This window comes from Taurulus bubalis (genome assembly GCF_910589615.1).
Source record: "Taurulus bubalis genome assembly, chromosome: 10".
Lineage (NCBI taxonomy): Eukaryota > Metazoa > Chordata > Actinopteri > Perciformes > Cottidae > Taurulus > Taurulus bubalis.
This window is the reverse complement of record NC_136598.1, coordinates 12,346,116-12,372,993: the sequence shown is the minus strand read 5'-3', so window position 1 is coordinate 12,372,993 and position 26,878 is coordinate 12,346,116. Positions and strand designations below refer to the sequence as shown.

At 43.1% G+C, this 26,878-nt stretch overlaps 1 protein-coding gene across 1 annotated transcript in view; it reads right to left on the bottom strand.

Annotated features, from left to right (window-relative positions):
• The window catches only part of sptbn4b (spectrin, beta, non-erythrocytic 4b), a gene marked incomplete at both ends in the record, with an annotated part of 63,704 nt that extends 38,001 nt beyond the window's left edge, over positions 1-25,703 (bottom strand). Inside the window, 23 exons of the mRNA XM_079225356.1 lie at positions 1,867-1,957; positions 3,982-4,184; positions 6,036-6,261; positions 6,369-6,499; positions 6,714-6,872; positions 7,242-7,482; positions 9,725-9,862; positions 9,991-10,205; positions 10,335-10,703; positions 12,233-12,382; positions 13,547-13,683; positions 14,666-14,816; positions 15,129-15,431; positions 17,129-17,287; positions 17,459-17,576; positions 18,159-18,346; positions 18,839-18,951; positions 19,111-19,226; positions 19,342-19,422; positions 19,572-19,663; positions 24,643-24,816; positions 25,123-25,274; positions 25,559-25,703. Of these exons, the coding sequence (XP_079081482.1) occupies positions 1,867-1,957; positions 3,982-4,184; positions 6,036-6,261; positions 6,369-6,499; positions 6,714-6,872; positions 7,242-7,482; positions 9,725-9,862; positions 9,991-10,205; positions 10,335-10,703; positions 12,233-12,382; positions 13,547-13,683; positions 14,666-14,816; positions 15,129-15,431; positions 17,129-17,287; positions 17,459-17,576; positions 18,159-18,346; positions 18,839-18,951; positions 19,111-19,226; positions 19,342-19,422; positions 19,572-19,663; positions 24,643-24,816; positions 25,123-25,274; positions 25,559-25,703 (3,852 nt within the window). The remainder of the gene's footprint in view (positions 1-1,866; positions 1,958-3,981; positions 4,185-6,035; positions 6,262-6,368; positions 6,500-6,713; positions 6,873-7,241; positions 7,483-9,724; positions 9,863-9,990; positions 10,206-10,334; positions 10,704-12,232; positions 12,383-13,546; positions 13,684-14,665; positions 14,817-15,128; positions 15,432-17,128; positions 17,288-17,458; positions 17,577-18,158; positions 18,347-18,838; positions 18,952-19,110; positions 19,227-19,341; positions 19,423-19,571; positions 19,664-24,642; positions 24,817-25,122; positions 25,275-25,558) is intronic.
• Positions 25,704-26,878: the final 1,175 nt, after the last annotated feature.

Below are 26,878 nucleotides of genomic sequence, written 5' to 3'. Positions count from 1 at the left end.
CGGTCAACCCGATAACATCGTTGTTTTCCTGCGCGAAGGCATAAAAATGTGTAAAATACATAATAAACCCAAGAAATATTTCTAAAAGAGCAGTGAGTGCTCTCAAAGTCTGTACCGCGACATAAGATTAACCTTTGTTAGTCCAACATAAACACTGATGATGTCCTACAGCACCTCTTACCCTCATGGTCAACCTATCACCACTGGAATAGTTATTTTTTCTGACACTCACCGAAAAGACACAAGTTTGTACAAACGAACCACGAGGCTTAAGTCCAAAATCATAAGCCTAGGGTGGGACTGTTTGGTTTTGCACAAAAATATCCTATCGTATGAAGCTTGGAGTGAATGTGTTGGCAGGTGAATGCCAACACATTCAGTGCAGCATTAACCGAGCAGAAGAACACACGGGAGAACACACCCTGGCAGCTGAGAGCTCGGGTTCCTACGGTCTGACGCAGCGTCACTCGCCCACTGTTGGCAACACACACACGCACACACACACACACACACACACACACACACACACGGTCGGGGGAAGTCTCCTCATGCATACTGTATTTCTACAGACACGCATACCACATACCAGCCGACAGATAGATGTATGGCTGACACACACACGCACACACACCAATACACATACACACATGTACACACTGTGGGATACACTCTTCCTCTTTTCAATTAGTAATGAGGAAATGTGCTGCTGAATTATTCAGTAGAGCCGAAGAGAGAAAGTTGCTGAAACTAAACAAGGTTCTGGGCCCAGAAAGAAGCCCGTGACTCCGCAGGGCGAGAGAGCCTGAAGCGTGAGGACCGTGTCAAGGACAGCTTCCAACACAAGTTAGGATTAAATATGTGATGCTAAAAATACAATGCTGACATGTTTCTCTCATATCAGTAAAATAACTTGTGTGGTTCTGGTGTCAAAGTGTAGCTCTGAGTGAAAGGAGGATATAAAAAAATATATATCTGTAAATACTCATTATCAGATTTACCCATCCAGACCATCGTCTTACAACAAACTAACAAGTGTTTCCATTGCAAACTATATACAAGCCGGTTGAAACTTTTATGACATGTCATCAGGACACTGCTATGGAAGAGTATTAGGACCCGGCATGAGGAACACAAACATTAGATTTTTGTGAAGATTTTATATTTTATTTTGCATTTCGAGAATAAATTAGAAATGTCAAAGACCAAGTTCAAAGACGAAATGCTGAGAATCAACGAAGACACCATTCGAGAAGGAAGTTGAAATGTTGAGAATGAAGTTGAAATACCATAAAGAATGAAGTCTACATTTTGAGAATAAAGACAAAATGTTGCATTTTTAGTAAAACTGTTGAGAATAGTCAAAACACAATTTCAAGAAAAAAAGAATGTCAAACTTTTGAGAATAAATCAAACAGAGTGTTTGCACATATACTGAAATGTATTTTGACTTTATTCTTAAATCACAACTTTAAAACATCTTCATATTTTTCCCTCTATGCCTGGCCATAACAGTCTTCCTTCCACTGGCAATAAATGACAAAATGATAACATCTTATTGTTTGCACTTTAAAATTTAGGACTCAATATATATATTTGGATTATATTCCCACATCCATTTTATGTTTTGAGTGTGATGATTGCAGGAAAAGTTAACACAAAAGTGATCAAAACGTTTGATGTACAAATGTCTCGTGCTGCCACTAGAGGCTGCCACAATATGAAGTTGGCGATGCTGACAAAAAGGAACAAAGAAATGGTTTTCCTTTTTTTTTCTCCGACCCCCCCTGTGAAAATACTCTTGAACCAATTTAATACAATTCCACTCCAGCGAGTTCAACCAGCACAACCAGTCTGTGGGCTTCCTACCTCGTGACAGTCCTGAAGAAACCTCTGAAGTGCCCACTGGTCGTTTAGTTTTTCCAGCCACTGCTGGGCCAGCTCTCGGTTCTGGTTTCCCCTGAAGGACGGAGATGGGAAATTCAGTTTCAAGTATGATAAATATCTATAGTAGAACATATCTATCTTTGTTTATCTTTTGACAATCCGCCATCTGACTGAAATTCCCAACATACAAGCATTTGAAAAGCTTGTCAATGGAGGAATAATAACTGTATTTGTAGCAAACAGCAAACAAGACCAGCTATCATTTCAATAAAAAACTAAAAGCACCTTAATTAACGTAATAATCGTGAAATGGTTTCCTACAGAACCAGAATGTAACACTGACATGACTACCTTGCACTGTGCTCATCTATTCGTCCCCATGGGAGAAAAATTAATGTCCAACAAAATAATTAATGTAAATGAAATCTAAAAACCGTATGGTTCTTTACATTGCTATTGTTGGACACACACAAAAAACAACCCCCACCTAACACACGCACGCACGCACGCACGCACGCACGCATGCACACACACACACACACACACACACACACACACACACACACACACACACACACACACACACACACAACCTCAGCTATCACACAGATTTCATGGTCAGGTGTCAGCTGTGGTGGACTAAACAGGCCGAGATCTGTGTTTTTCTTCTCTGTGCTTTGTTTAATTTACACTTGAGGGTCCCTCTCCTTTCAAAGTCTTAAGCTGCTATTATTCTTTTTTCTTTCTTCTTATCGTTGCATTGTGTCCAGACAGCTGCTTGCTTCTTTGTGCTATAGAATCAGCTTAAGTGTGTGGAGCTGCAGTTCGTGCTCACTTTGAACAGAACTAGCATGAAGAAACCTGAAACGTTTGCATAATTTCCTCTTTAATGGAGATTTATTAAAGAAAACAAAAACTATTACGGGTTTACAAGCTTTTTCTTTTAATATATATATATATATATATATATATATATATATATATATATATATATATATATATATATATATATATATTCACTAAGATAGTGATAGTCACTGTTTACAAAAAAGTCACTGTTTACAAAAAAGCTTTTCTCTGATATCTTATGCCGTGTTCACACCGGAAGCGACGCGAATTCGCGGCGCCGCGTCCACCGCGGAAGTTTACTCGCGCGAGTAGAAAGAGGGTGTTCACACCAAACGCAAATTCGCAGCGCGACCAAAGGGGCGTGGCTTAGCTCTGTTGCTTGCCTCTGTGAGAGACAAGCGACGAAGCTTTCATTTCCGCTATCGACCATGGAATAAATAACCACTAGTTCTGCTTTATACTTGCTGTGGAAGTCCCAAACATGTCGGAACATGAAACGCCCTCGTATTTGGGTTCATAACATCATCCGTAGTCGCACACAGCTGGGTGAATTTCACCGACTCCTCCAGAAACTGCGTCTCGCGTATCTCCGTAAAACGATACCGATTATGCCATCGACCATGGAAATAACCACCAGTTCTGCTTTATACTTTTTGTGTAAACTCCACATATGTCGGAACATCAAACTCCATGGTGTCTGGGTTCATAATATTATCCGTAGTCCCACAACAGCGTCTCAATGAAGCCGCTGTCAGCGCTGGTTCAGGCGGAGCAGCAGCAGTTTCATTCAGAAACGGGGAGACGGCGGTGGTGACGGGCGGAGCTTCTCAACGCTGATTCTCAACGCTGATTCTCAACGCTGATTGGCTGCCGCAACTTTGCGTCACGCGATTTCTCTGCCAGAGTTGGGATAATTCAACTCACGCGAATTCGCGCCACGTCCCTCGCTTTGTTCGCCCCAGGTCAAACGTTCTGTTCGCGCCGCCTCCAACGCGTCTATCTCGCCGCATATTCGCAAATTCGCAAATTCGCGCCACAGCACGTCTGTGGATTGACTTTACATGTAAACTGGTCGCGCCGCAAATTCGCGTCGCGTCCGGTGTGAACACGGCATTATAACTGTAAATGTCCTTATTTAACTGATTTTGCCTTCCACTTCAGATCTTTGGCCTTAATCCACTTAAATCAGTCTAATCCACATCCTTTCATGTACTGCTTCGTAAACAAGTTGGTGTTGGCCTGCGGTACCTGTTGGCGAGGGTGTCGATGCGTTCCTTGATGCGGTCGGAGTAGATGTTGCTCTGGCTGATCAGACTCTCTCCGGCCTCGATCACAGCTTTGATCCTGTGCAGGTTGAGCTCCATGGTAGTGGTGAAGTCCTTGTGTTTCTTTATGGCGGCCTCCACCGTTTCCACCGTGGTGGGCAGCTCCACGTGAGCGAGGGCCGACTCCTGGAAAGTGAAGAAAGTAACAGTGAGACAGTTTCCTGGTTTAAGAGCTAATCAAGTGACGTCAGGGGATACGAAGAAAAGCCTCAATAAAATAAAATAAATATCTCAAGAGCAGAGAATGGATAAGTTTTTCTGGAAATTTAAAATCTTATGAACAACAACCAGTTTTACTCTTTTCATTGTTGATGAGTTGATCAAAAAGATTTAATTTGATAATCCATTAATCAGTCACAGTCGATATAAAACAACAGCTTATTCCAATGAGGCTATAAGGGAGTGCTGAATGTCTGATTATACATATAATTACTTAGTGTCTCCCTATAAATCATGATATGTAACCTATTTTGGTTTAAATATCAGTCTATTAATAATGCTGTTCATCAATCTCCTTAGTTCAAGGTAGGCACAAATATCACAACGGCTAAAATCAAAATGAAAGAAAACGTAGTATAAGACCGGAGCACAAATTATCTAAATGTAGTACCACACTGTACTCAAAAAACACACAAAAACAACGCTGTCCATTATTGGGATTATTATGTCACAGACAGGGATCAATGAGCAAACCAGTTGACTATAGGAGCACATCTTTACAGATGTACTATGTGTATTGAACTGAAAGTGAGGAAGAAACAACGAAGAGGCAGATAGAGATCTACGGCGTGGAACGTCTTTGATACTTATTAAAGAAGAAATGCCGCTCTCCCTGAATCAAACCCCCGGGCTAATGAGGAGAGCTGGTTCCTGGTAAAGATCTTTTATCAAGCCAAAAGGGACGTGACACACACACACACACACACACACACACACACACACACACACACACACACACACACACACACACACACACAGACAGAGAGAGTCCAGGGCAGCTCTACCTGTGACATTTAAGATTCGAAAAAAATTAAGATAATTCAATATAGTTTTTCCTTCCTGATACCGATACCTGAATTTAAATATCGTCTGACACAGCTGTGTTTGTGTGTATATAACATATATATATATACACACACTATACGACTAACCTTGTATGGATGTGATATGATTCATTGTTGTATGGCCTACCTCTCAGGTAAAACTCTTTGTAAAGCATGAACAAATACATACCGGTACAGAGAACGTATACCATAGAAGTTTCTCTTATCACCTCATTGGACATTTTGCTGACGTTACACTCTCCGATCGGTACTACACATGTGCAACTTTCAACTGAGATGGGAAAAAAAGGCGAGCTGGCTCACTCCGTTGTTACTTCCATCGGCGATTTCAGACGCAGCAATCTTTTTATTTATTTTTCGGAGCCGGAGATGGAAGTAGCCAACGAGTGAGCCGTCCAGCTTCTTTCTCTTCTACGTTGAGAGTTGCACACGCAGCGATCAGGCTGGATGTACGGATCAGGTTGTGAGGGACGCCTGCTGTTGTTGGTCGTGTGTAGCCTAAATTGTCTGATAAACGATACGGTAACGTAATATCGGATCGGTGCAAAGACACGCATGCTCGCCGATCCAGCATTTTAGTTTTGTTTCAGAGGTATTTACGATACTGGTATTGTTATGGGAACAAATCCTGAGGAAACCAACCTCAATGCACATGATCCCGAGATAAAACAAAAGCGAAACGTCACCTGATGTTAAAACAGCAACATAAAAGCACATCATACTGCATGTTGTATACATGCAGTATTCGCTAGAAGCTTTTCTAATCTGTGAATAACACACAAAGCCAGTTATCATGCAGAACGATGGATGATTTCAGAACAATCCATCCAAAGGTTTTTGAAATATTTCTATTCTGAACCAGAGGTTTTTGACTTCTTGTAAACTCCCATTGCTCGGCGTTTGCTGGTCTCACCTGGTTGTTGAGGAAGGATTCGGCCTGTTTGACATCTCGCAGGAATAGGTGGAAGATGTGAGCCTGGACCAGAACCTCTCTCCGGCTCTCCCACATCTCCAGGAGTTTGTTCCAGCCGACATCGAGCTTCTGGAGCCACTGCTGCAGGGCGGCCTGAGGGAGGGGAGCCTCCTCGGACTCCAGCAGCTCGTTCATGGCCTGCAGGCGCTCGTAATCCTCCTCGTACCTGCACGAAAACGACAGAGACCATGGCACATGATGTCATGGTAAATAATAAAGTTATGTTAAAAAAGAAAATCAAGAATGAGCCTCTGATTGTCCTCAGCGACCCACCGTCCGATCTCCTCCTTCAGGGCCGCGTGTTTGTTGATGAGCTTCTCCGCCTCTTCCAGGTCGTTGGGTAGCTGGTCTGAGGCGGCGGCCGTCTGCGTCTGGACCAACCAGGTGAGGAAAGAGTCCAGGTCCTGGCAGTCGGGGAGAGGAACATGATCTTTTTTTGCCTCGTAACAATAACTAACTCATGGCAACATTGTCATTTCACACTGTTGAGCTCATCTGTTTTTAAAAATGCAACTAAATTGGTGAAGTCAGTCACATGGCAGTATCAGTGGGATGGAATAAGATGGCAAGTCAGTCTCTATTCAGTACACTCAGAGTGATGGATTCCTCCCTGTGTACCTGTATGAAGCTCTGCAGTCTGCTAGCCACCATCAGCGAGTCCTCGCAGCCCTGCAGGGTGCGTTTCAGCTCCTCCCATTCCACGCTGATGCCGTCGAACGGCACGAGAACCTCCATGGCCTGACCTGGGTGGGCGGTGGCCATGTGCTCCGCCTCCTCCTACATCACCAGACAGAGACGACGTTGTGGTGATTGTAGCCTTGTATGCTGCATAATGCAACCTGCATATGCTACTACCGTAAAATGCGGGTTATAAGCCCTTTCATAAGCCGCACTTATTATCTTTACTGATGCATTCTATAGTGGTTTGTTTTACAAAAAACAAAAACAAAAATGAACAGGTTACAAGGTTAACATTAACAGTGATAGCCGTCAAGGCTAACAAGACTAAAAAAAGAGCAGTTTTTCTGATGTAAATTATCAAAACAGATTTGTATTTATATTGAAAAACCACAGTGAACACCTTAACGAATGTCATCCTTTACTGTTTGTGTACTCAATGTATTTTTTTCTCCCACAATTCCCTACCTGTAGATGCATCAGTTTGGGCTCCAGGACAGACAGAGCTCCCTCCATGGTGGAGAGGCGTCTCTGCAGAGCCAGGACTCCTCCCAGGTCGCTGCCCACGTACTGAGTGGCGTCGATGGCTTTTCTCTTGTCCTGGATCTGGGACTTGATCTCGGCACACTCCAGCAGGTAGTTCTGCAGGCGTAGCATGGACTCCAGCTGATCTTTCTTCTGCTCCACCAGCTCCACAATGCTGTTCCACCTGGTACGGTGTGACGGACAAGGACAGAGTGAGAATGTGGTACTGAGGGAGAAATGTGCGACATCGAAAGAATATCATTCCTTTTCACTACAAAAGAGACTCGTTTAAAGCTTGTACATTTACCCTCCATTTTCCAAGAAGAATATTTTCAGAGCACAGAGCCAGTTAGGATCGTTTATCTCCTCCAAACCCCAAAACCCACTTGAACACTACATGTCATCATTCACATCCATTAATACACTGATGGCAGGGAAGGTGCCAACCTCCCCATCAGGTCTCTAACTAACCATCCAGACCCACTTAAACATTGCAGACATTTGGGGTTAAGTGTCATGCCAGTGACACGTCAACATGGACTAGCGGAGCATGGGGATCGACCCGCCGATCCTCTGATCCTCTGATCGAAGGACAACCCCGCTCTACCACTGAGTCACAGTAGCCCCAGAGGTGCAGGACTCATACACTGCAGTGAAAACGAGGTCACGGAGATTAAAATGTGACCCAAACCCGCTTTGTGCTCAGAGGGTTAAGGCAGGATTTATTTTCTTCCACTAATAATGTTTGAAAAAGGATGAACAGAAAGACTACCAGGCATTAATCAAGCTCTCTATTGTTGCGGGAAAAATATTTGATTGATTGAGTCGTATCTCTTTTATTGGTGCCTGTATGAAAGCTCTTGTTTTTGGTTTCTGTTATGTCAAAGCTAAATATCTTTAACATAAAACATGAATCCTGAATCCTGCTGCATAACCGGTAAAAGACACGCTGACCAGATATGACCTGATTCCCCAGAGACGGTTGATTTGGTTTGCTCTCTGCCCGGCCCTGTCTGCTCACCATATCGTCATACAATATGTTCTCCTGATTCTGCTCCAGATCAGCAGGTCTCAGTACACAACCTATTCGGCCAAGACGCGCGCACACACACGCAGAGATCCCCGTGACTGTAATGAGGTAATGGCAGAGTCGCCGAGAGGCAGACAGGGCGCTCTGCGGGCGGGCAGGAAGACAGCTCGGTGACACTGACCTCAGAGCTGTTGAAGTCGCCTAAACATGTAACGTGTGTGTGTGTGTGTGTGTGTGTGTGTGTGTGTGTGTGTGTGTGTGTGTGTGTGACAGGGCCGCTGCTTGTATGTGTGTATACAGTTAAGCAGTGGTGAATAAGCTTACCCAAATAGACACAGAATGATTTTTTGTATGTTTTTATATACAAATTAAAGGATAAACATGAATGCATGCTTACATGAATCCTGATGATTTAAAGACAAAATATTAATTATAAAAAATATTTCAATTGTAAAATTGTAATAATACTGTAGGAAGGTGCACACAATTGGTTAACTGTTCATATTTAGGGCTCCAACTTGCTTGGATCCAACATTTCCTTCTGAAATGTTGCTAAATGCTGTTGTTGGCTTTATAACTCCTGTCTGAGCGTTTAATGTTTTCAACCCAAAAAATAACAGCAGCCAATAAATCAGAAATCAATTTGAAAGGTTGAAAATGTAAAGACGAGAGAAGAAACTGACTGAGATACATAACTATGGGCTTTACGGGATGAACATATTCAACTAATGGGAAACAGAGTTATGTGTGTTTCATTGTCGATTTACACACAATAACCCCAATAATGTACGTAGTCTTCATGTGTAAGCACAGAAAAGCTGCCCTTGTCTTGACTGAGGCAGCCGGCACAGATGGTTCACCCCGAGACAAACGCCATGAGCCATGGTCACAAGACTCGTAGACACCCGGCCGCCGTGGACTCTGCTGGCAGACGTAACCGTGGTCAGTGAATGTGGCTGAGACGGATAAAAAAGCCACTCCCTGCTAGAATAGTTATTTGCTACCAGTGAACGGAAGTGACCATGTTTGAACTGTGGAAGAGTGACGTAGAGACGTCGAATACGGCTCAAGTAGCAAGAAGTAGAGTAATTTTCTCATAGACTTCTATACAACCAGAGGAGTCGCCCCCTGATGGCCAGTAGAAAGAATGCAAGTTTAAGGGACTTCCACATTGGCTTCACTCTTCAGAACCGGAGGTTGCAGCCTGGTCTACCATCCGGTCTTCCGTGCACTCAGTATAGACGTCCACAGCTTGACAGCTGATAGTACTAATAATAGCCATGTTCTTTGTTTACGTTCATTATTTTGGAACTAGCGGTGAGCTGCGTTCATTGAAAAAGCAACAATGCATAATCGTTAATGCTAGGAGAAGTACAAGTCAGTTTGATTTCCGTACCTGGAGTTGAGGTGATCCTGACAACCTCTGACTTCTGTAGAGGACGGATGACCTCCATCCAGGAGCTGCTGAACTATCTGGTTAACATCCAGGATCCTTCCCATCAAGCTGTTCATCTCCTGGTCCAGGCTCTCAAACCTACAACAAAGGGCATTGTGGGATACATGGACAGGACAAAGACAGTTTTTTTCACTTTGATACAAACAACTCAGCTGAGCTTCCATTTGCTGCCACAGCGACCAAACCTTCCACCTCCCCTGCCTCACCTGTGTGCCACCATCTCCACGTCCTCCAGTCTCTCTGGGATCTCCATCTTGTCCAGCCATTGCTCCTTCTCGTCAATCCACAGCTCGCAGGCGTTGACCTCGCTGAACATGCGGTAGACGGCGAGGGCGTCGTGGAGCCACTGCTGTCTGAGCACCGCCACCTCGGCCACCTCGGTGTATAGCTGCTCCACCTCTCCCATGCGCATCTGCACCTCCTGCAGAGAGGGGAGAGGACAGGAGAGAAGAGAAGAGAAGAGGGGACAAGGAAGGGTAAAAAGAAAAGATGTAGAGGGACATACAAAATACTTGACAGGAAAAAAGTGACACATCCTTTCGCTGCTCACCTCCTGTTCACGGTACTGCAGAGGCAGCACCACCATGTGCTTGCGCAGCGCTACGACATGCATGCGATGTTTGTCAACGGCCTCGCTGACCCCCCTGTGCTTCTTCAGAAGCGACTGGGTGGAGTACTCGTCATGTCCAAAGTCCTCGCTGGAGACCAGGCGGTAGGCGTCCTGCAGCCATGCCACCAGGTCGTCCGTCTCCGTGGAAAACTGGAAAAAGTTGAGCGCGTCCTGCAGGTGGCCAAGACGCTGCGCGGCCTGGTCCTCCAGCCTCTTCCACTCGCCCTTCACCTCCATGATGCGCTCCTGGATGCCTGCCGTGCCAAAGCTCTTCTCACTCAGGATCTGCTTCCCTCGCTTCATGGTGTTCTGGAGGAGCAAGATAGGATGGAGGAATAACACGGTTAATTATTTTTACAGGTGGTCTTCTAATAAGCAGGTTCTTCAATACTGTCGTCAAATTGATCAAAATACTTTCAAACTGTGAACCAGACATATTATACAAATGAAAATGTACAAAAGAAGGGCAATGGCGATATAATAACTGTATTTGTAAAAAAAAATGTTAAAAGGGATGGTTTGGGTGTTTTGAAGTGGCTTACGAAGGGGTATATGTCAACGTATTACCTACAGTAAATGGAGTTTAGAGTATCAGTACGTGAGCAAAGCAATGTACTGCTGTGGACTGGGGGGAGCGGCAAATCCTATTTTATATACCTAAAGAAATGTAAGAATAATTGAAGTCTTTATCTTTGCTTTCTTGATTAGACTTCTTTGACAAAAACAGTAATTTTACCTTGCAGAACACAGGAATTGCTGGTCGATCGCTGTCTCCAGAGCATAGACGGATATAACAGCTTCAGAACCCCTTTGAAAATAGCTCACAGCAAGGTACAGTAGTGGTAATATTCTAAATATAGCGTACACTTTTTTATTTAGGTGAACCTGTTTTAGGTGTCTAAAGTACATTTTGCTGCTGCACCCGTGCACCGTCTAGCTCCAGTGCTGCTACTCCTGTTTCTCCAAATTTGGGGCGTGTCGACCACTATCTACCAGTGGTGGGCCGTCAGGGCCTGCTAAGCCTTCACTGCTGGCCTAAACAGAATCACAAAGTTATAGCTATTTTATAATTTAATTGTTTTTTCACAAATACACTACATGTATTATAATTATTTTTTCCTATCAGCTTATTTTCTCATTGCACAGCTCCTTGTCTTCCTCTGTTTCACTGCCTGCAGTCTTCAGGCTGCAGGCAGTGCAGCTTGTTTTAAGGAGAAGCTTTCATCCAATCAGATTATTTTCTCTCCTGTGTCTCTATGTCAGCAAAGCAGTTTAAGGCCTTTGCAGATCAAAGTACACTGAGAGTGGATGTTGTGGTTAATTGTCATGGACTTCTTTAGTTTGACAAGCTTGGCGGATTCTTTGACATGCAGGGCCTGCGAAATGGCGTGGATGTATATGATTGGTCAGTGGCCCAGCGTGACCATTAACATGCGCTGTGATTGGTCAGTGGGACACAAAGCTTCTAGAAACTTCTAGCTGCTACCTAGAACCAAAAAGCTACCTTGTTGTTGGATTTACTGATGACTTGCTGGTGGATTTTACTGACACTCCATTAGCTGTTTATCAGCTAATAGAGTGATTTGAAGGCGGAGTTCTGAAATGCACTGCCCGCCACTGCTATCTACTGTAGTTAACACACTTACTATGAATAAATACCTCTCACAACCCCACTTCAAAACGTCCAAATTATCCCTTATTTTTGGTAGGTGACCTCAAAAGCCATTTATAAATGAATAAATGCACTGAAGTACATGAAGCTCAGAACTGAAACGCCAGGTACTGCAGGTATTCCAGGGGCTCATTCTCAGACAAAAGCACAGAAAACGCATACACACCTGCAGCAGCGACCGGTGAGCCAGCAGTTCTCCAGCCAGGGTCTTGTGTTTCTGTAGTAACTTCAGCACACTGCTTAGGTCCTTCCCGTAACCCTGAGCTCCCAGGATGGCGCTCTTCTCCCTGATCCAGGCCTCCGACTCCTCCAGCTCCTAACAGGGCAACAAAGATTTACATTTCAATGTTTCAACAAGGAAAATATTCTAAATAAAAAGTATATAATCAATGAAAAAACATCGTTGAAAGAACTGAGAAGGAAAAACACGGTGAAGGAAGAGTCCTCCCTGTAATGCTGAAGTCCATCTAACACTGATCCCAGTCTGTTTCCGAGAGCCTCCAAAAAAGGCAGAAGGGGATCTCGCCAAATGAATCAGTAATTACGGCAGTGATTCAACAGTGTGAACCAATGACTCTCTGTACAAAGAAATCTGCTCTTCTCATTATACGCTCATTACTTTCATAGTTCGTTCTAAAAGCTTACTCACTAACACTAATAACTCGTCCATCAACTCCGTGTGAGTGACGAGCAGCTTGTTCAGCAGATAGACACACATTCCCAGTCTGACACATGACTGCCGAATGAGACGAGATGAATGAGAAAAATGGTGTTGGAATTTAGATCGTATCTGAGTGTTCAAACGATTAGAGGGCGGGTCCAGAAAAGGACAGCTTTCTTTGACTAGAAATAATTTGTTGTGTGTGCATAACTAACAGGATTATAATTTGCACCTTCTCTCCCAGCCTCCAAGAGACACAGCTGTGTTATTCAGAAATGTAGAATAGATATGCTGTGAAACACAAACCAATGTCCTCCCCGCACTGCAGAATATTTTGTTCTCGTGCAAAAGGAGCAAGAAACAAAGCGTTGTTATTATTATTACTACAGTATTTTGCTGTGTGCTTTATCATATCTTCAGTGGAGATTCCTGTTAGATTTCTCTAATTAGCCAGCTGTCAGTATGAAAATTGTATAATAAATTAAAGACAGAGTAGGATTTCCCTTCAAAAACAATGTATAGTTAACTTTAAAGCTGGTGCAGGTTTGAGAAGATGAAGATGAAATTCTTTGGAAATACAAATAAAAAGACTGATGTCTTCAGTTGCGTTTTCCGAACGACGGCACTCAAAGGTGGAGTGATGAGGGGAGGAGAGGAGACGCAATGGTCGTTTAAATACAAGTTGCACATTTAAACACAGAACGTCTCTCCTGGAGGGCATTCATGTCATTGCACACGTTTGTGCACACGATAATAAACAGACATTATTATTATTATTGTGTGCTCAGAGCAATCAACGCGCCGCCGCCCCACCCCTACCTGAAAGAAGGCCCACAGCTGTCTCGACTCCTCAAGCTCATCCCGCCGTTTTGCTGCCAGTTGTTTCAGCTCCTCCAGGCAGGTAGAGACGTGGTTTACACGGTTACAGATCACCTGTGGGTCGCACGGTTGGTAACCTGGGAAACGATAAAATTAGGTTAATGCCCGTGAAAATCCCAAAACGGATACATCACTTCATTCGTGACACGCGCGTTCTCTGAGCTGGACCACCTACAAAGTGTGCTGAGCAGATCACCTTACTGATATCGAGTGGCCTCAAGGTCAAATACATCTTCACTGGACTAAATGAAATCAATACTGGTCTATTTCAGTCGACTGAGGAACAGATCAGAGCACTTCATTACTACTCAAACAAATCTTATATTTTGTACCAAAGGTTCAATCCAAAACATATTGGAGAGGTGTTGTTGTTATTGTGGATGCACCAATTAGCCTTTTTTAGTCCAAAACGATATGATAACGAGCCTCGATCTCATACCAGTGTTCAATTAATAGGCTGTATGCCTCAGTGTGTGGAAGTGTCTGGGATCCTTCTTCAAGGCAACATCAGGTCTGAACATTGCTTTCCTGACTAAATGTAACTAATAAATACATAGATATAAGTGCACTGAATTGTTAGAGTCTAAATTGAGGACATCCAATACCAGATCGGCATCTTGTCACCGGTATCCAATACACCTTAGGTCTGCATGACGTCAACACTGAAAATGCGTCAAAATCAATATAAAAAAAAAAACTGTCTTTGTCCTTGAAGCGACTAAATACACTCATAAAGCTGTACAAAGTGTTCAGTATTATAAAATGGAAAAGCCTACAGCTTGTCAAAATAAAATTAACATAAATTAATACAAATATTTAGCAGTTATTAATTATTAAAATCATTGTTTTCGAAATATCGTCAAAAACTTGATTGGTTAATCTAGAGAGAATTTGGTCAAATGGTTGTATACTTATGGCACTACTAACACTAACCCTGAAGCTTAGTTTAGACTGTTGCTTTCATATAAAGCTAAAGACAGTGTGTGTGTGTGTGTGTGTGTGTGTGTGTGTGTGTGTGTGTGTGTGTGTGTGTGTGTGTGTGTGTGTGTGTGTGTGTACCCTCTATAGTGGTGAATTTGAGCGCAGCGGTGTTGAGGGTCTCGACCCTCTCGGCCTGCACTGTAATGTCGGCTTCCTGCAGGGCGTGTTTCTGCAGCAGGTCGTCCACCTCGAGGAGATGCTTCCCAAAGTCTTTGGACAGAAGCTGGACCTGAGACGGAGCAGGAGACGACAGGGAGCATGTGTGATGTTATAATACATCAGGATGTCTTTCATTTCTACTTTTCCCCCTCTCTATTCTATCCTACTATATTCCCTTTGTCTTATTTCTTTTAAAAGTCATAAACATGCAAAAAAAAGAGCTCTGTCTTTCTGGATCTCCCCTTTTTCTTTTTCTCTCTCTATGTCCACTATATTCATTTCCTCTGTCTTTGTTCAACTACTGATTACAGTGGAGTGTCTCTTTCTCTGTCTCTCTCTCTCTCTCTCTCTCTCCCCCTCTCTCTCACACAGCCTGCGGTACCTGTATGTCCTCCATCCAATCGATCATGTAGACCATGTCCTGGAACGTCTTTTGCAGGGCCAGGTTCTTCTCCAGCCGGGTCCTCCTCCCAGCCACTAGCTCCTTCAGCAGACTCCACTGGCCCAGGATGTTCTCCTTCCGTGCCAGGATACGCCGGATGTCGTAGTATGCTTCTGCCTCCATCTCTGCCGCGAGTTCCACCACCACGCCGATTCGCTCTTCGTATGAGGCGATGTCCGCCTCGATGGCCTCATGTTTCTTCATTGCCGCCTCGACTGCTGGCAGGTCGTAGCCAAAATTGTCCTGTAGCGAAGGGAAGAACAATTAAAAAGAAAAAGTTGCGAGATGCCCAAAGAATTTGGGGAGACAAAGGGGGGAGAAGTGAAAAGAGAAAGTGAAGGAAGACTGATCGAATGAAGATTAACGACTGAATGACGACCAAAGCAGAACCTTAATTTGCACACAGTAGTACAGGACTTGATTTTACAGGAATTCATCTGAATGGAACGATATTTTCTGTTGCAGGCCTACTATGTGATTTTGACTGATATAATACATGAACTAGTACAAGCTATATCTTGCACATTTTAATTCCAATCTTGTTAAAACAACACAAAAATGTCCAAAGTTCAACTTCTGGACCAAAGATGTCTCTAAGACATACTGAGTATAATAAGTACTGAGTACAATAATACATTTAAAAAACACAGGAACTATGCACTTAGACCAGTGGTTCTCAAACTGTGGTGCTTTTACCCTTTAGTGGGACGCGAAGGTATTACAGGTGATGCGTGGGGGGGGTGATTTTTTAAATATATAATTTTCTTTTTTTTTATATATATATATATATTTTTTTTTTTAATGAAATCCTTTATTACTATCACAGTGGGGAAATTATTCTCTGCATTTTACCCATCCTTAGTAATTAAGGGGCAGTGTGCTGCTGTGAAGCACTGGGGATTCAGGGTCTTGCTCAAGGACACTGAGACATGAACCTATGGAGAACAAGGATGAACCGCTACCTTCTGGTTTCAGGACGAACACTCTCCATGAACATGATAACTTTACATAGTACAAAAGTACAAAGTAACACGGACATAAAATGTCATTAATAAATACATGGAGAAATGCCTGTACTTTCGTGGAAATGTTTACGTTACGCCGTTAACAGGTTACGATGCGCGACTCGACAATTCTTGGCGTTTTGCTAAAAGCCTCTGTGAGGTCTTTTCTGCTGCTGTGTCTCTCAAAACAGAATAGATCTAAGCTCAACATTGAGCATTAATTAAGAGTGGCCGTATCAAATCTACCATCACATTTAAAAAATGTTTATAGAGGAAAGCAGCTCACTGCAGCCACTGATACAACGTGATGGCTCACATATCTGCACTCATTTTGGTTTGCACAGGTTGAACGTGATTGTTATTATCTTGAAAATATATTCCGTGCAAAACAGGTTATTTGGAGCCACAATAAGTATTTTTTTTGACAAATATTAGTTATTTTTTGCACAGATAGAACTTTATTTGCATTGTTCTAACAAAGTGATTCCAGATGTTATTAGTTTTTGTCTGATGGAGCGATCTAGTTTACTTGAAAGGGATTGTAATTTTCTTCATTGTATTATTTGAAAAAGCACGGAGTCACAAAAAGTTGGACCATTTTGTTACAATTTTGTTGGGGCGGTGGGGCCCGAACATTTTTCTTCCTCCAAAGTGGGGCCTGACAGAAAAAGTTTGAGAACCACTGACTTAGACTAATGCAGTTCATAAGTAAAGTTTTATATTGATCTGTTATTTATCATTATGTCACTAATCATCTGGGTTTTGCATCCGTGAAAAATAGTTGGCATAATGCATTAAATATAATTTAGAAAAGGAACTGGAACTGCCTAGCAAAACTGAAATTTAGCAGATCCTCTTTCTCCCCTATGCAGTCAACCCTTTTGCTTATTCGTGATTCCGTCTTCACTGGAAGAGGCAGCTGCATGAGGTCCTTACCTGCGATACGAGTCTCTGGTTCTCATTGAGCCAGGCTTGTCTCATGGTGGTCTTGTGGTCAAAGCACTGAGCCAGCAGCTCCAGCTTCTCCTGACGAATCAGCTCCTTGCGCAGAGCAACGCCTCGCTCATGCTCCGCCTTCTCAAGTTTCTCCCAGGCCTGGACAGAAAATGACAAAAATACCCAAATAAAAACAGTTTTATTGCGGTAATTTAACAGAAAAACCTAGGCCAATGCCAAATGTTTGTGAGAACTTTGGAAACTAAGTTTGACTGCAGGTTTTACACTGAGTATTTTAGAAAACCAACACAGCTGGTAGATGTAAATTACCTTGTTGATGTCTGAGATGAGCTTCCCCTCATGAGGCACGTAGGGTTTCTGGTTGTTGGCTCTGAGCTTGCTTTGGATGGTGAACAGAAGGACCTCAAGATTCCCCTTCTCCTGGAACCTGAACGAGAAACAAAAAAACCATAGTCAGCGATCCAGTCCTGTGTAGGACATGCCGAAAGCACTTCCAACTTTGGTTCAGAAAAAAACAGCATGAACGCTTGCTCCCAGGGAGGTCTAAATCTCCTGTATGAACACCTGGGTGGTAAATGATGCTTCAAACTGATTTGGGTGCATATTCTGAACAAATGCAGAGCCACTGGAAAAAAAAGAATGATCTCTTATATAAAAGACATTGAGGACGATGGAAAGGGATCAAGTGTGCACATGGGCTCTTGACAATTTCCTGGGAAAAACAAACTCATAGTATGTCATCTGGCTGGAAGTTGGTACACTTTCTATGTATCGATTCACAGATTAATTGAATGTGTTTGTAGCTACAATCAGAGTAGGACACCAAGTCGCCAGTTGTCGCCAGTTGTCGCCAGTCGCCAGTTGTGTTTTGCAAGCAGTGCGTTAATGACTACATACTCTTCAGTAAAGGGTACGCATGGATTCATACGCATGCGAGTAGATGTGCAATGAAAAAAGAAATGTCACTTAAATATCAAGTTGCCTTTTCATAAATCCACAAAAAACGTACTTGATGGGCTTCTCGATGGTGCAGTAGGTTGTGAAGGCCTGCAGCTGCTGCTGAACTCCGGTCAGCGAGTTGGCAAACTTCTGGTTGCTGATGACTGCGATGGTCTTTTCTATCCAGTCCAGCAGGTCCGACGCCAGAGCCTCGTAGCGGTTGACGATCTTTTCTGCCTCAACACAGTTTTCTAGGACCTGAGTCAGACAGAAAGGGGCAGGCCAGGATTTTTTTGAAAGATGAAGTTTGTATATTTCTCCATCTCTTAAACAAACGACATGCAATATTCGCCCGCTAGGGATTTCTAATCCCTCAATCAAAGCAATAACAAAGGACGGGGTGCGGTAACATCATGAAGTAGCGTGGGATCATGGGAGGATTTCTTCAGTGTTCATCGTTCAGGATTTTATTTTTTACCGGGAGACGAATCCTCATCCTCTCCAAAACAAATACAATTGTTGAAACATTTGAGATTATGTAAGTACATAATCTCAAATAGATTTGGTCGTTTTAAGACATTTCAATAAGGAAAAGTTACATATTTCACCTTTAGGCCCCCGCACATTTTGATGATTTGTTACTTATGATTTAATTAACAAATACTGCCGGCCCTTCACCTCTCATTGAATATCGGTATGTGTGTGTGTGTGTGTGTGTGTGTATATATCAACATGTGTGCGACTCATTACCTTGCCAACCCTCTTGCCCTCCACAATAAGAGCCTTCATCTTGGAGAAGTAGTGGTAGTAGGAGACCACATACGTGATGATGGACTTCTCGTCTGGGTTCTCTGTGTTCACATCTGAGACGGAGGGAGGTGGAGAGCAGAGGGGTTATGGTCTGTTTGACTTCTATTTATCTCAATGAGTGAAAGAAAATACATATATGGCACTGCTTTGGTTGTAATACGGATATAGCTGTATGTGATGCGTGTCTGACTGAACCAATTGAACATTCTCACCCTCGGGGTCCAGCAGTTTGGTGAGGCCCAGGTGCTGCTCAGCAATGTTGAAGGCTTGCTGGAGGTTGTGGGTTGCATTGGACCGCGTCAGCTTGTGGAACTCTATCAGGTCGGACCTGGAGGGCGCAAGATGATGAAACAGAGTTTGTCATATTTATATGACACTAATGCTAAAATCGGCCAAACCCGCTACACGTCTCTCCACAATCTTTGTGGTGGAAACCACCTAACCTGTGTCTGTGTATGAGGGCGTTGAAGGCGAGGCCGTCTCTCCAGCAGGTGGTGAAGTTCTGGATGTTGACCTCAGGGTACCTGGAGCAGAGAGAAATTCCTTTCTCACAACTTGAAACGGAAACCGATAAAAACACTAACACACCGACTTGGTACATTTACACAAAAGGCTCATGACATTCACGGTTGCAGTTTACAGTCTCCTGTATTTTCTTTATTCTACTGCTCACCCTGCAGTCTTCATCTGGCACCAGAGCAGCAGGGCGTCCTTGGCGGAGCGAGTTTCTCTGTTGTCCTCCGTCTCTATTTTGATCACCTGAATCTGAAGAAGAACACAGCGACGCGAAGAGTTCAGTGTTTGTGGACGAGTCCTTAAGGCACAGACCCTGCTTTATGTTTCTGTATTTACCTTTCCGTTACTGAAGACTGTGTCTGCTAGTATGAGCATATTGTGGAATATCAAGCATCCTGAGGCAGAGCTTTGTTTTGTTTTTGTTGTATATGGCAATAACTATGCAGCTTCAAAAAACATCATAAGCAGTGATAAGATCCGTGATTAAATTGGAGAAAAGCAACCATTGTTAAGATTTTTCTAACTGGGACAAAAGTTTGTCACCATCTTAAGTCCTGCATACAAAGGCTCTGATTGGCTCAGGAGCCACGAGAGCAACACCAGCCAGATTTGAAACATTTGAAACACTCTGTCATAGCAGTATTCCTGAAACCTCGAAGGAGAGAGAGGATTATCCGGAGAAACAGACAAGAGCAGTAGGCGTTGAGGTTCTCAGGGCAAGGAGGTGTGGAGCCTTTGTAACGCCTGATGATAGGTGGCAGTGACAGCCATTCAGCCGATAACATCACAGTGACATGATCGAAGGTAATTGGGAGACATGACACCCTGGAATCAGCTGCTACCCATGTCGTTAGGCACAACACTGCACACACACACGCCTGCGCATGAACGCACACGCAAGAGGATGAACACTACGCATGAGCACAAATAGAGACCAGATGAGTTTTGGGATTACGCTAAAAATCCTTCGTCCGTCTCTTCATCCTCAGAGAAAATCACAATGTGAAACCAGCACTAGATTTTATTTAAGCGGCAGATACGTCGTAATTAATATGAAAACAATGAATCAACTACTGTAGAGATGGAAAACACATCATTGTAAATCAAATATCAGATATCGGACCGATAAAATCTGGTATCGTAACAATGGGGCCGATCGAATTTAACTCTATGTTTATATAATATACATTATAAACTGGCATTTTAATTCCAATGTGTCGCTGCATTTAAAAGGTTTCCACTTGGATTGTATTGAATTAATAAAAAAATTATACTGTCCTAGCAGGAGAAAACACACAGAAAGTAAACTAGTAGTTCACACTTCAACATGATGCCAGATACATAGGAAATGCATAAAATGTTGCTAACATCTCGCCAACAACTAGCGCACAACAACAACACATGAACAGTGACACGGAGATTACATTAGTATATGCACTCAGTTTGAATCTGAATCTATACATCTGGTCAAATATACAGCAAAGTCACATTAATGTGTCTCGACTCATTGTAAACAGCAAGTGAGCTGGCAGTGTGTTAGGCCAGCGAACGCTCTCACACACGCACACACACCGCAACACAAGGACATTCGGCCAAACACACACAACACTATAATTATTATTTGTGAATGGTTCTGTAAATTCATTAGGATTACCTCTTCCTTTGCCTGTCGCCTCTCTCTCTCTCTCTCTCTCTCTCTCTCTCTCTCTCTCTCAAAGCAAACTCTCACTTTCGCCACAGAGAAAAGGAGGAAAGGGGGGAAAGGTGGAGATGAGGAGATTGCAAGAGAGTGCAAGATAACTGGGAGCCTCTCGGAAGACCTTGGGCACCCTGAGGACATTATACTTAGCGTTTAAATGTTTTGGTTAAATTAGGTTATCGACCTTATTAACATGCCTTCAGATTATGAATCAAGCCACAGATTCTGTTAGCATCACAGTTCTGGACAAAAAAATAAAACAATTGTGTAAATAAATAAATCTATTTTTGAATTGTCTGTGCAGCTTAGCTTTCATCATTATTTCATTCAGTCCTAATTATTTTTAATAAATTGTCTCTGTTCAAACCCAAATATTTCATCTTTCTACATGGTCCCTTGATATTGTGTGGATTTTGTTTTAATTTCGATGTCTATATTATTTCTATACAATCATTCGAAACTCCTTCAGCTCAGACTCCAGCATCAACTAGCCCACCACGGACAGCCCAGATCTGACTTTGCTGTCGCCTTCGACCTGCAGTCGGAGCGCCGGCGAGAGGAGGAGAGCTCAGCACCCGGCAGCAGCTTCTCTTCGTCCGGCCAGGAGCAGAGCAGAGCCTCGCAGCTATGCCGGTCCGCTCTGGGAGCCAACGTCGACACCGCGCTGCTGGAGGCCCAGGCTGTATTGCTGGGCTCGTTGCAGTGAAAGGAGGCATGGGAGAACCAGAACCAGGACTAAAGAGACTCAGGTGCTCGGAAACGTGACCAATTTCATCCACAGGGACCGCCAAAATTAACACAAAATGTTGATACAACTTCCTTGTAGTAACTTTAAATAATGGCAGGAGTGTAAAGGCTAATATGATAATAAACAGTTATAATTACAGGAGTCTAAATGAGACAACATGACAGTAGTAAAGAGTGTGGTACACTGTATGGCAACTGAAGAACCTGATCTCTATTTTAATCTATTTTATTTTTGTCTCTGTGAAAGTGTTTCCGAGCACCAGAGTTTCTTAAGAAAACCTCTAATTTTACTGCAGCAGGGATCTTAAAGGGCCGGTCCTCTCAGTTCTGGTTCTGGTTCTCCCTTGCCTCCCTTATCGCCAACGGACCCAGCAATACGGCTTGGGTCTCCAGCAACGTGCTGCCTGTGTTGGCTCCCAGTGGAGACCGGCAGTGGAGCGAGGCCACACACTTTTCTAATACACAACACCAATGCTGGTATTTTCCCATCAGCCAACCATTTTTTTCCCCTGTCCTCATTTTTTTCATAATTACTCTTACGATCTTTCACACACACACACACACACACACACACACACACACACACACACACACACACACACACACACACACACACACACACACACACACACACACACACACACACACCTGAACGACAGTCCTCTGCACCGATCTTTTTTCTCAGCGCATGCAAAATTGAAGAGGCCATCGACTGGTGGCTCTCGGGAGCAGGAGAGCGGGACGCAAGCCAAGCTCACAGCTAATGGCGGCAGAGCTAGTAGTCAGCTAACGCTCAGGCAGCCCAAAGCTGTCGGCTTACAAGCTTGACTCAAGGCACAAACAGGCATTACTAAATTAACAAACAAGCATGTTAGGAAACCTGTTACTTTCTGAAGCATCGCTGTGATACAGCTATTAAATCCGTTTGTGCAATACATTTCTATATTGGTAAATATCTCCCTCTCTCTATTTGTGTTTTACTTGGTGCATGTGATTGTTGGCTTATTATTTCATTTTTTTACATTACCTCAATGTCTTTTGGAGTTTAGATAAAGGTTGAATGAAAACGTACTGCTGCGGATTAGTTTGTATCTGAAAGACACACAATAACACAAACAAACTAAACCAATCAGACTGCTGTAGATCAGCAACTCTGGGAGGTACAATTATTGTTTTTGTCAATGGACTGTTGTGGCTTTTAACTAATGTGTTAACTTAGTTAACATTTCCTAATGTGTTAACTAAACATTGTTGTTTTGGGAAATTTTGTTTGCAGGTACAAAACGAAATGTCTATGCAAAGTGTGACTTTATGATTACAAAAACCACACATATATCAATAATGCAATCAAGAAATTAGTCTTAAGAGGTGGACATCATACAACACTCATTTCAACCTTTACACTGAAATGATTGAGTCCACTCAAATTGCACACACAGAACATTCGTCTTCTTTGCCTCGACAGCTCGAAGAGGATCACTGAACACACTAAGAAGTCTGCTAGCGGTGCTGTTAAATGTGCTTTGTGGTCGGTAGCCAGGCCTAACATGACAATACTGGGTCCCATGAGACAGCTGCTGTGCACCATGAATGTTACAGAAGGGTCCAAATAATGCTAAACAAGCGGTTTGTGCCAAAGCCAGGCTGCAGTGCTGAAGCGTAATAAAGAGGCTTCTGCTGTACTTACATGGCAGGAACTGATCCTGTATCACTGCTGCGAAAGCCTGGAAACCTGTGTGTGTGCGTGTGTGTGAGTGTGTGAGTGTGTGAGAGTGATAGAATGTGCATGTCAAGTCAAGATGTGCTAATAGGTGTGTGTGTGTATAGCTAGACTGATGGAGTGTGTATGTCAGAGAGTGTGTGTGTGTGTGTGTGTCCTTGTTGAAGAGCAGACTGCAAGGCGACTGCTACCTTCCAGGCCTCTGAGCCCTGAGTGACATTCAGGCTTTATCCACCAAACGCCGCTGTCGCATACTGATGATGCGGCAGTTGTGACCCCCCCACTGCCCACAAAACACAGAACCCCTGGCAGCTCGTCCTAAACGAAGCCACGGCTGATGACAGCATCCTTGTGCTTCAGTAGGTAGCATTGGAACGTGCACCAGCGTCACAGTGCACTTATGGAGGAGCTCACTTTTAAGCCTCAGTATCCCACGGGAAGAATCCCATTTTTGAAGGTCAGTCGTAACGTCCATGTGAGACTGTTGATATACAGAATATTCTTCAATTTAGCAATCTTTAAGATTTTCGTGAAATCAAACCCTGCTGATTTTTTCAACAACAGCCATTTATATTATTACATTCTATGATTACCTCTCTGCCTCTTGATAGAGGTAGAGTCCACCACTCCAACGCTGGATTCAAATTGCTTTCGCAAACACACAAGGGACTCAGAGGACACAGTGTAGCGTGTAATCAAGTTTTCACTCTCAAATCAGAGCTGCATTAAGTCGCTGCGAATAAAAACTGACTGTTTCTTCCTGCCGCTGCTTCAGATGGCCTGGCTTTGGTTGTGGAGCAGTCACAAAGCACTCAATATATTTGTCACAGCGGTTAAATGCTGACTGTGATTGTGGTCAGTCTCAACATTTCTTTATGACCAAGGATCAGTTATAAAGATTGCAGGGAGTATTACAACAACAAAGGCGAGATACCAAACTGACAAACCAATCAGAGAAAACCCAAATCGTGTTTTGCTCATTGCCATAAGAACATCACCGAGCTGTGATAAAATGTCATAACCCGAACAATGCATGGGTGCTTTATACGGGTTTGTGCTTACCTGGAAGCGCAGGATGATGGTCCACATAAGGCCCAGCGTGAGACGGTGGTTGCCATCCACAATGTCGTGGGAACCCACATTTTCCAGATGAACCCTCTGTTCTTTAAGGAACTGCAGGGCTTTGTCCACGTTCTCCAAGCAGTGGATCCGCATTCGACCCCGTGTAGGCCTCGGCTGGGGACGGGGGTCAGAGAGGGATCGGCATGTCACATATCTTTGATTTTATTTCAAATTTACTTTAAACTAGAGCTGAAGATTTGGACATTTTTGGAAACAGACGAAATAATGAAAGGCTCAGGAACAAGCAATCTAGTGAGCTAATGTATTGATGTTCAGAAAGGCTGTAGACAGCACCTTTAACAGTTAACACTTCACACCCTGTGACGGATCAATTCAGAGAGACTACAAAACAGATACCACGGCCATTATGGTTTGCCATTACGTGCACGTCCGTGTGTGTGTGTGAGTGTGGGTTCCCACCAGCAGCTCTCCACTGAGGACCTCCAGCAGTCTGGTGAGCATGTATCCATCCCTCAGGTCGTTGTAGAGGTCCGCTATGCGACAGGACACTCTGGACAAATGGGAGTTGACCCACTTGGTAAAAGTCTTCTTCTGCACTGCATCTCGCTCATCTGAGAGAGATGAAGGAATCAGTGTCACACCAGAGAGGAATGAGACAGTTAGGATAGTCAAATGTTCACCTAAATAATATAATCTAACATTTGCGTGAAATCAAATTGTGCTTCCAGTCTAATCTAGTGAGATGCTCAACCTGATTTGATACTTTCTCATTTACAAATCAAGCCATTTAAAAATGTAATTAAATTAAAAACAGTAGATGGTTAACACACCATGCCTCGTTGCAGGTATGTGTGTGTCTGTATGGATGGGAGTAAGCACGTGTGTGACCTCTGACCTGCCAGGGCCCTGATGCGGGAGCACTCAAACAGCTTGGAGCTGGTGCATTCTGTCTCCCAGAATCCTGAGCTGCTTGGTCGGTTGTTGTTGTTGAGCTGGCGCTGGGCTTCCGCGTTGTCCAGGTCTGGGGAGGCATTAGCCATCGCGCCCAACGCCCTGCAACACAAAAACACAAACACACACACACACACACACACACACACACACACACACACACACACACACACACACACACACACACACACACACACAATGTTAACGTTAACATATTTGCCAGGAATAAACTCCAATGGCTACAGCCTATTTAGAGCCTATTTAGAGCTGCAAAATATTACTAAATCAATCAATTATTTAATCAATTATGAACATCTGCGTTAAACACAATATTTGAAATGGTGCTGATTGTGTTATTCCTTGAGGTGGAACTAAGTTAAATCAACACAGATCAACTAAAGTATAGTGTTGGTCGACGAAGAATTTCTTTGTCCTCATGTTAAGATATGATCACACGTGCTGTAAAGACACACACACACACACACACACACACACACACACACACACACACACTCGTACATGCAAAAAGCATAGAGAAAGGCAGCTCACACTTCCTAATTAAACTATGACTGACACTGTTTAACCCTTAATTAACCCCACAGGTTCATTGAAACAAATTGAGATTCACACAGAGAAAAATATGAAACATTCCTTGCAATGTTACCAATTTAACTTGTGTTTTCAAAATGCACAAATAACACGGCTCACAGCAACAACAGCAGCAGTATGAATAACATTTATTTCCCATTCATGAAAGATGCAGCACCTGTCCTTGGCATCAGAGCTTTTTATTATTATTTTTTATTTATTTTTTACAAAAGATAAGCTTAAAATAGAATCTCTCTGAAGGCGGGTAAACCTGACGGAGAGTAAAAGTGAACTAGCTCATCTCTCTGACAGCTGAAAACCGGAGGATACAAATAGCTTCTAAACTTAAAGGTGAGAAATGGAAATGTTCAAGACATCAAAATGATAACGAAAATAATCCTTTTAACTTTCAGATATTTATGAGTTTTAGTCTCATTTTACATACATATATAACAGATTTCCATTTAATCTTAACAAAAAGCACTGCATGTTCTCCTGGGAGCGTTTTTACAACACACCCTAAACCTAAAAGCAGCTCCTCCAGTAACAAAAAAAAACAAGAGGACTTTAGGACTCCTAAAAACTCCTAAAATGATGTATTTGATGCCATTTAAAATATACTTAACAAGTCAATATTTTATATTGATTCATCTATCCATTTATTTTATTAATTAAT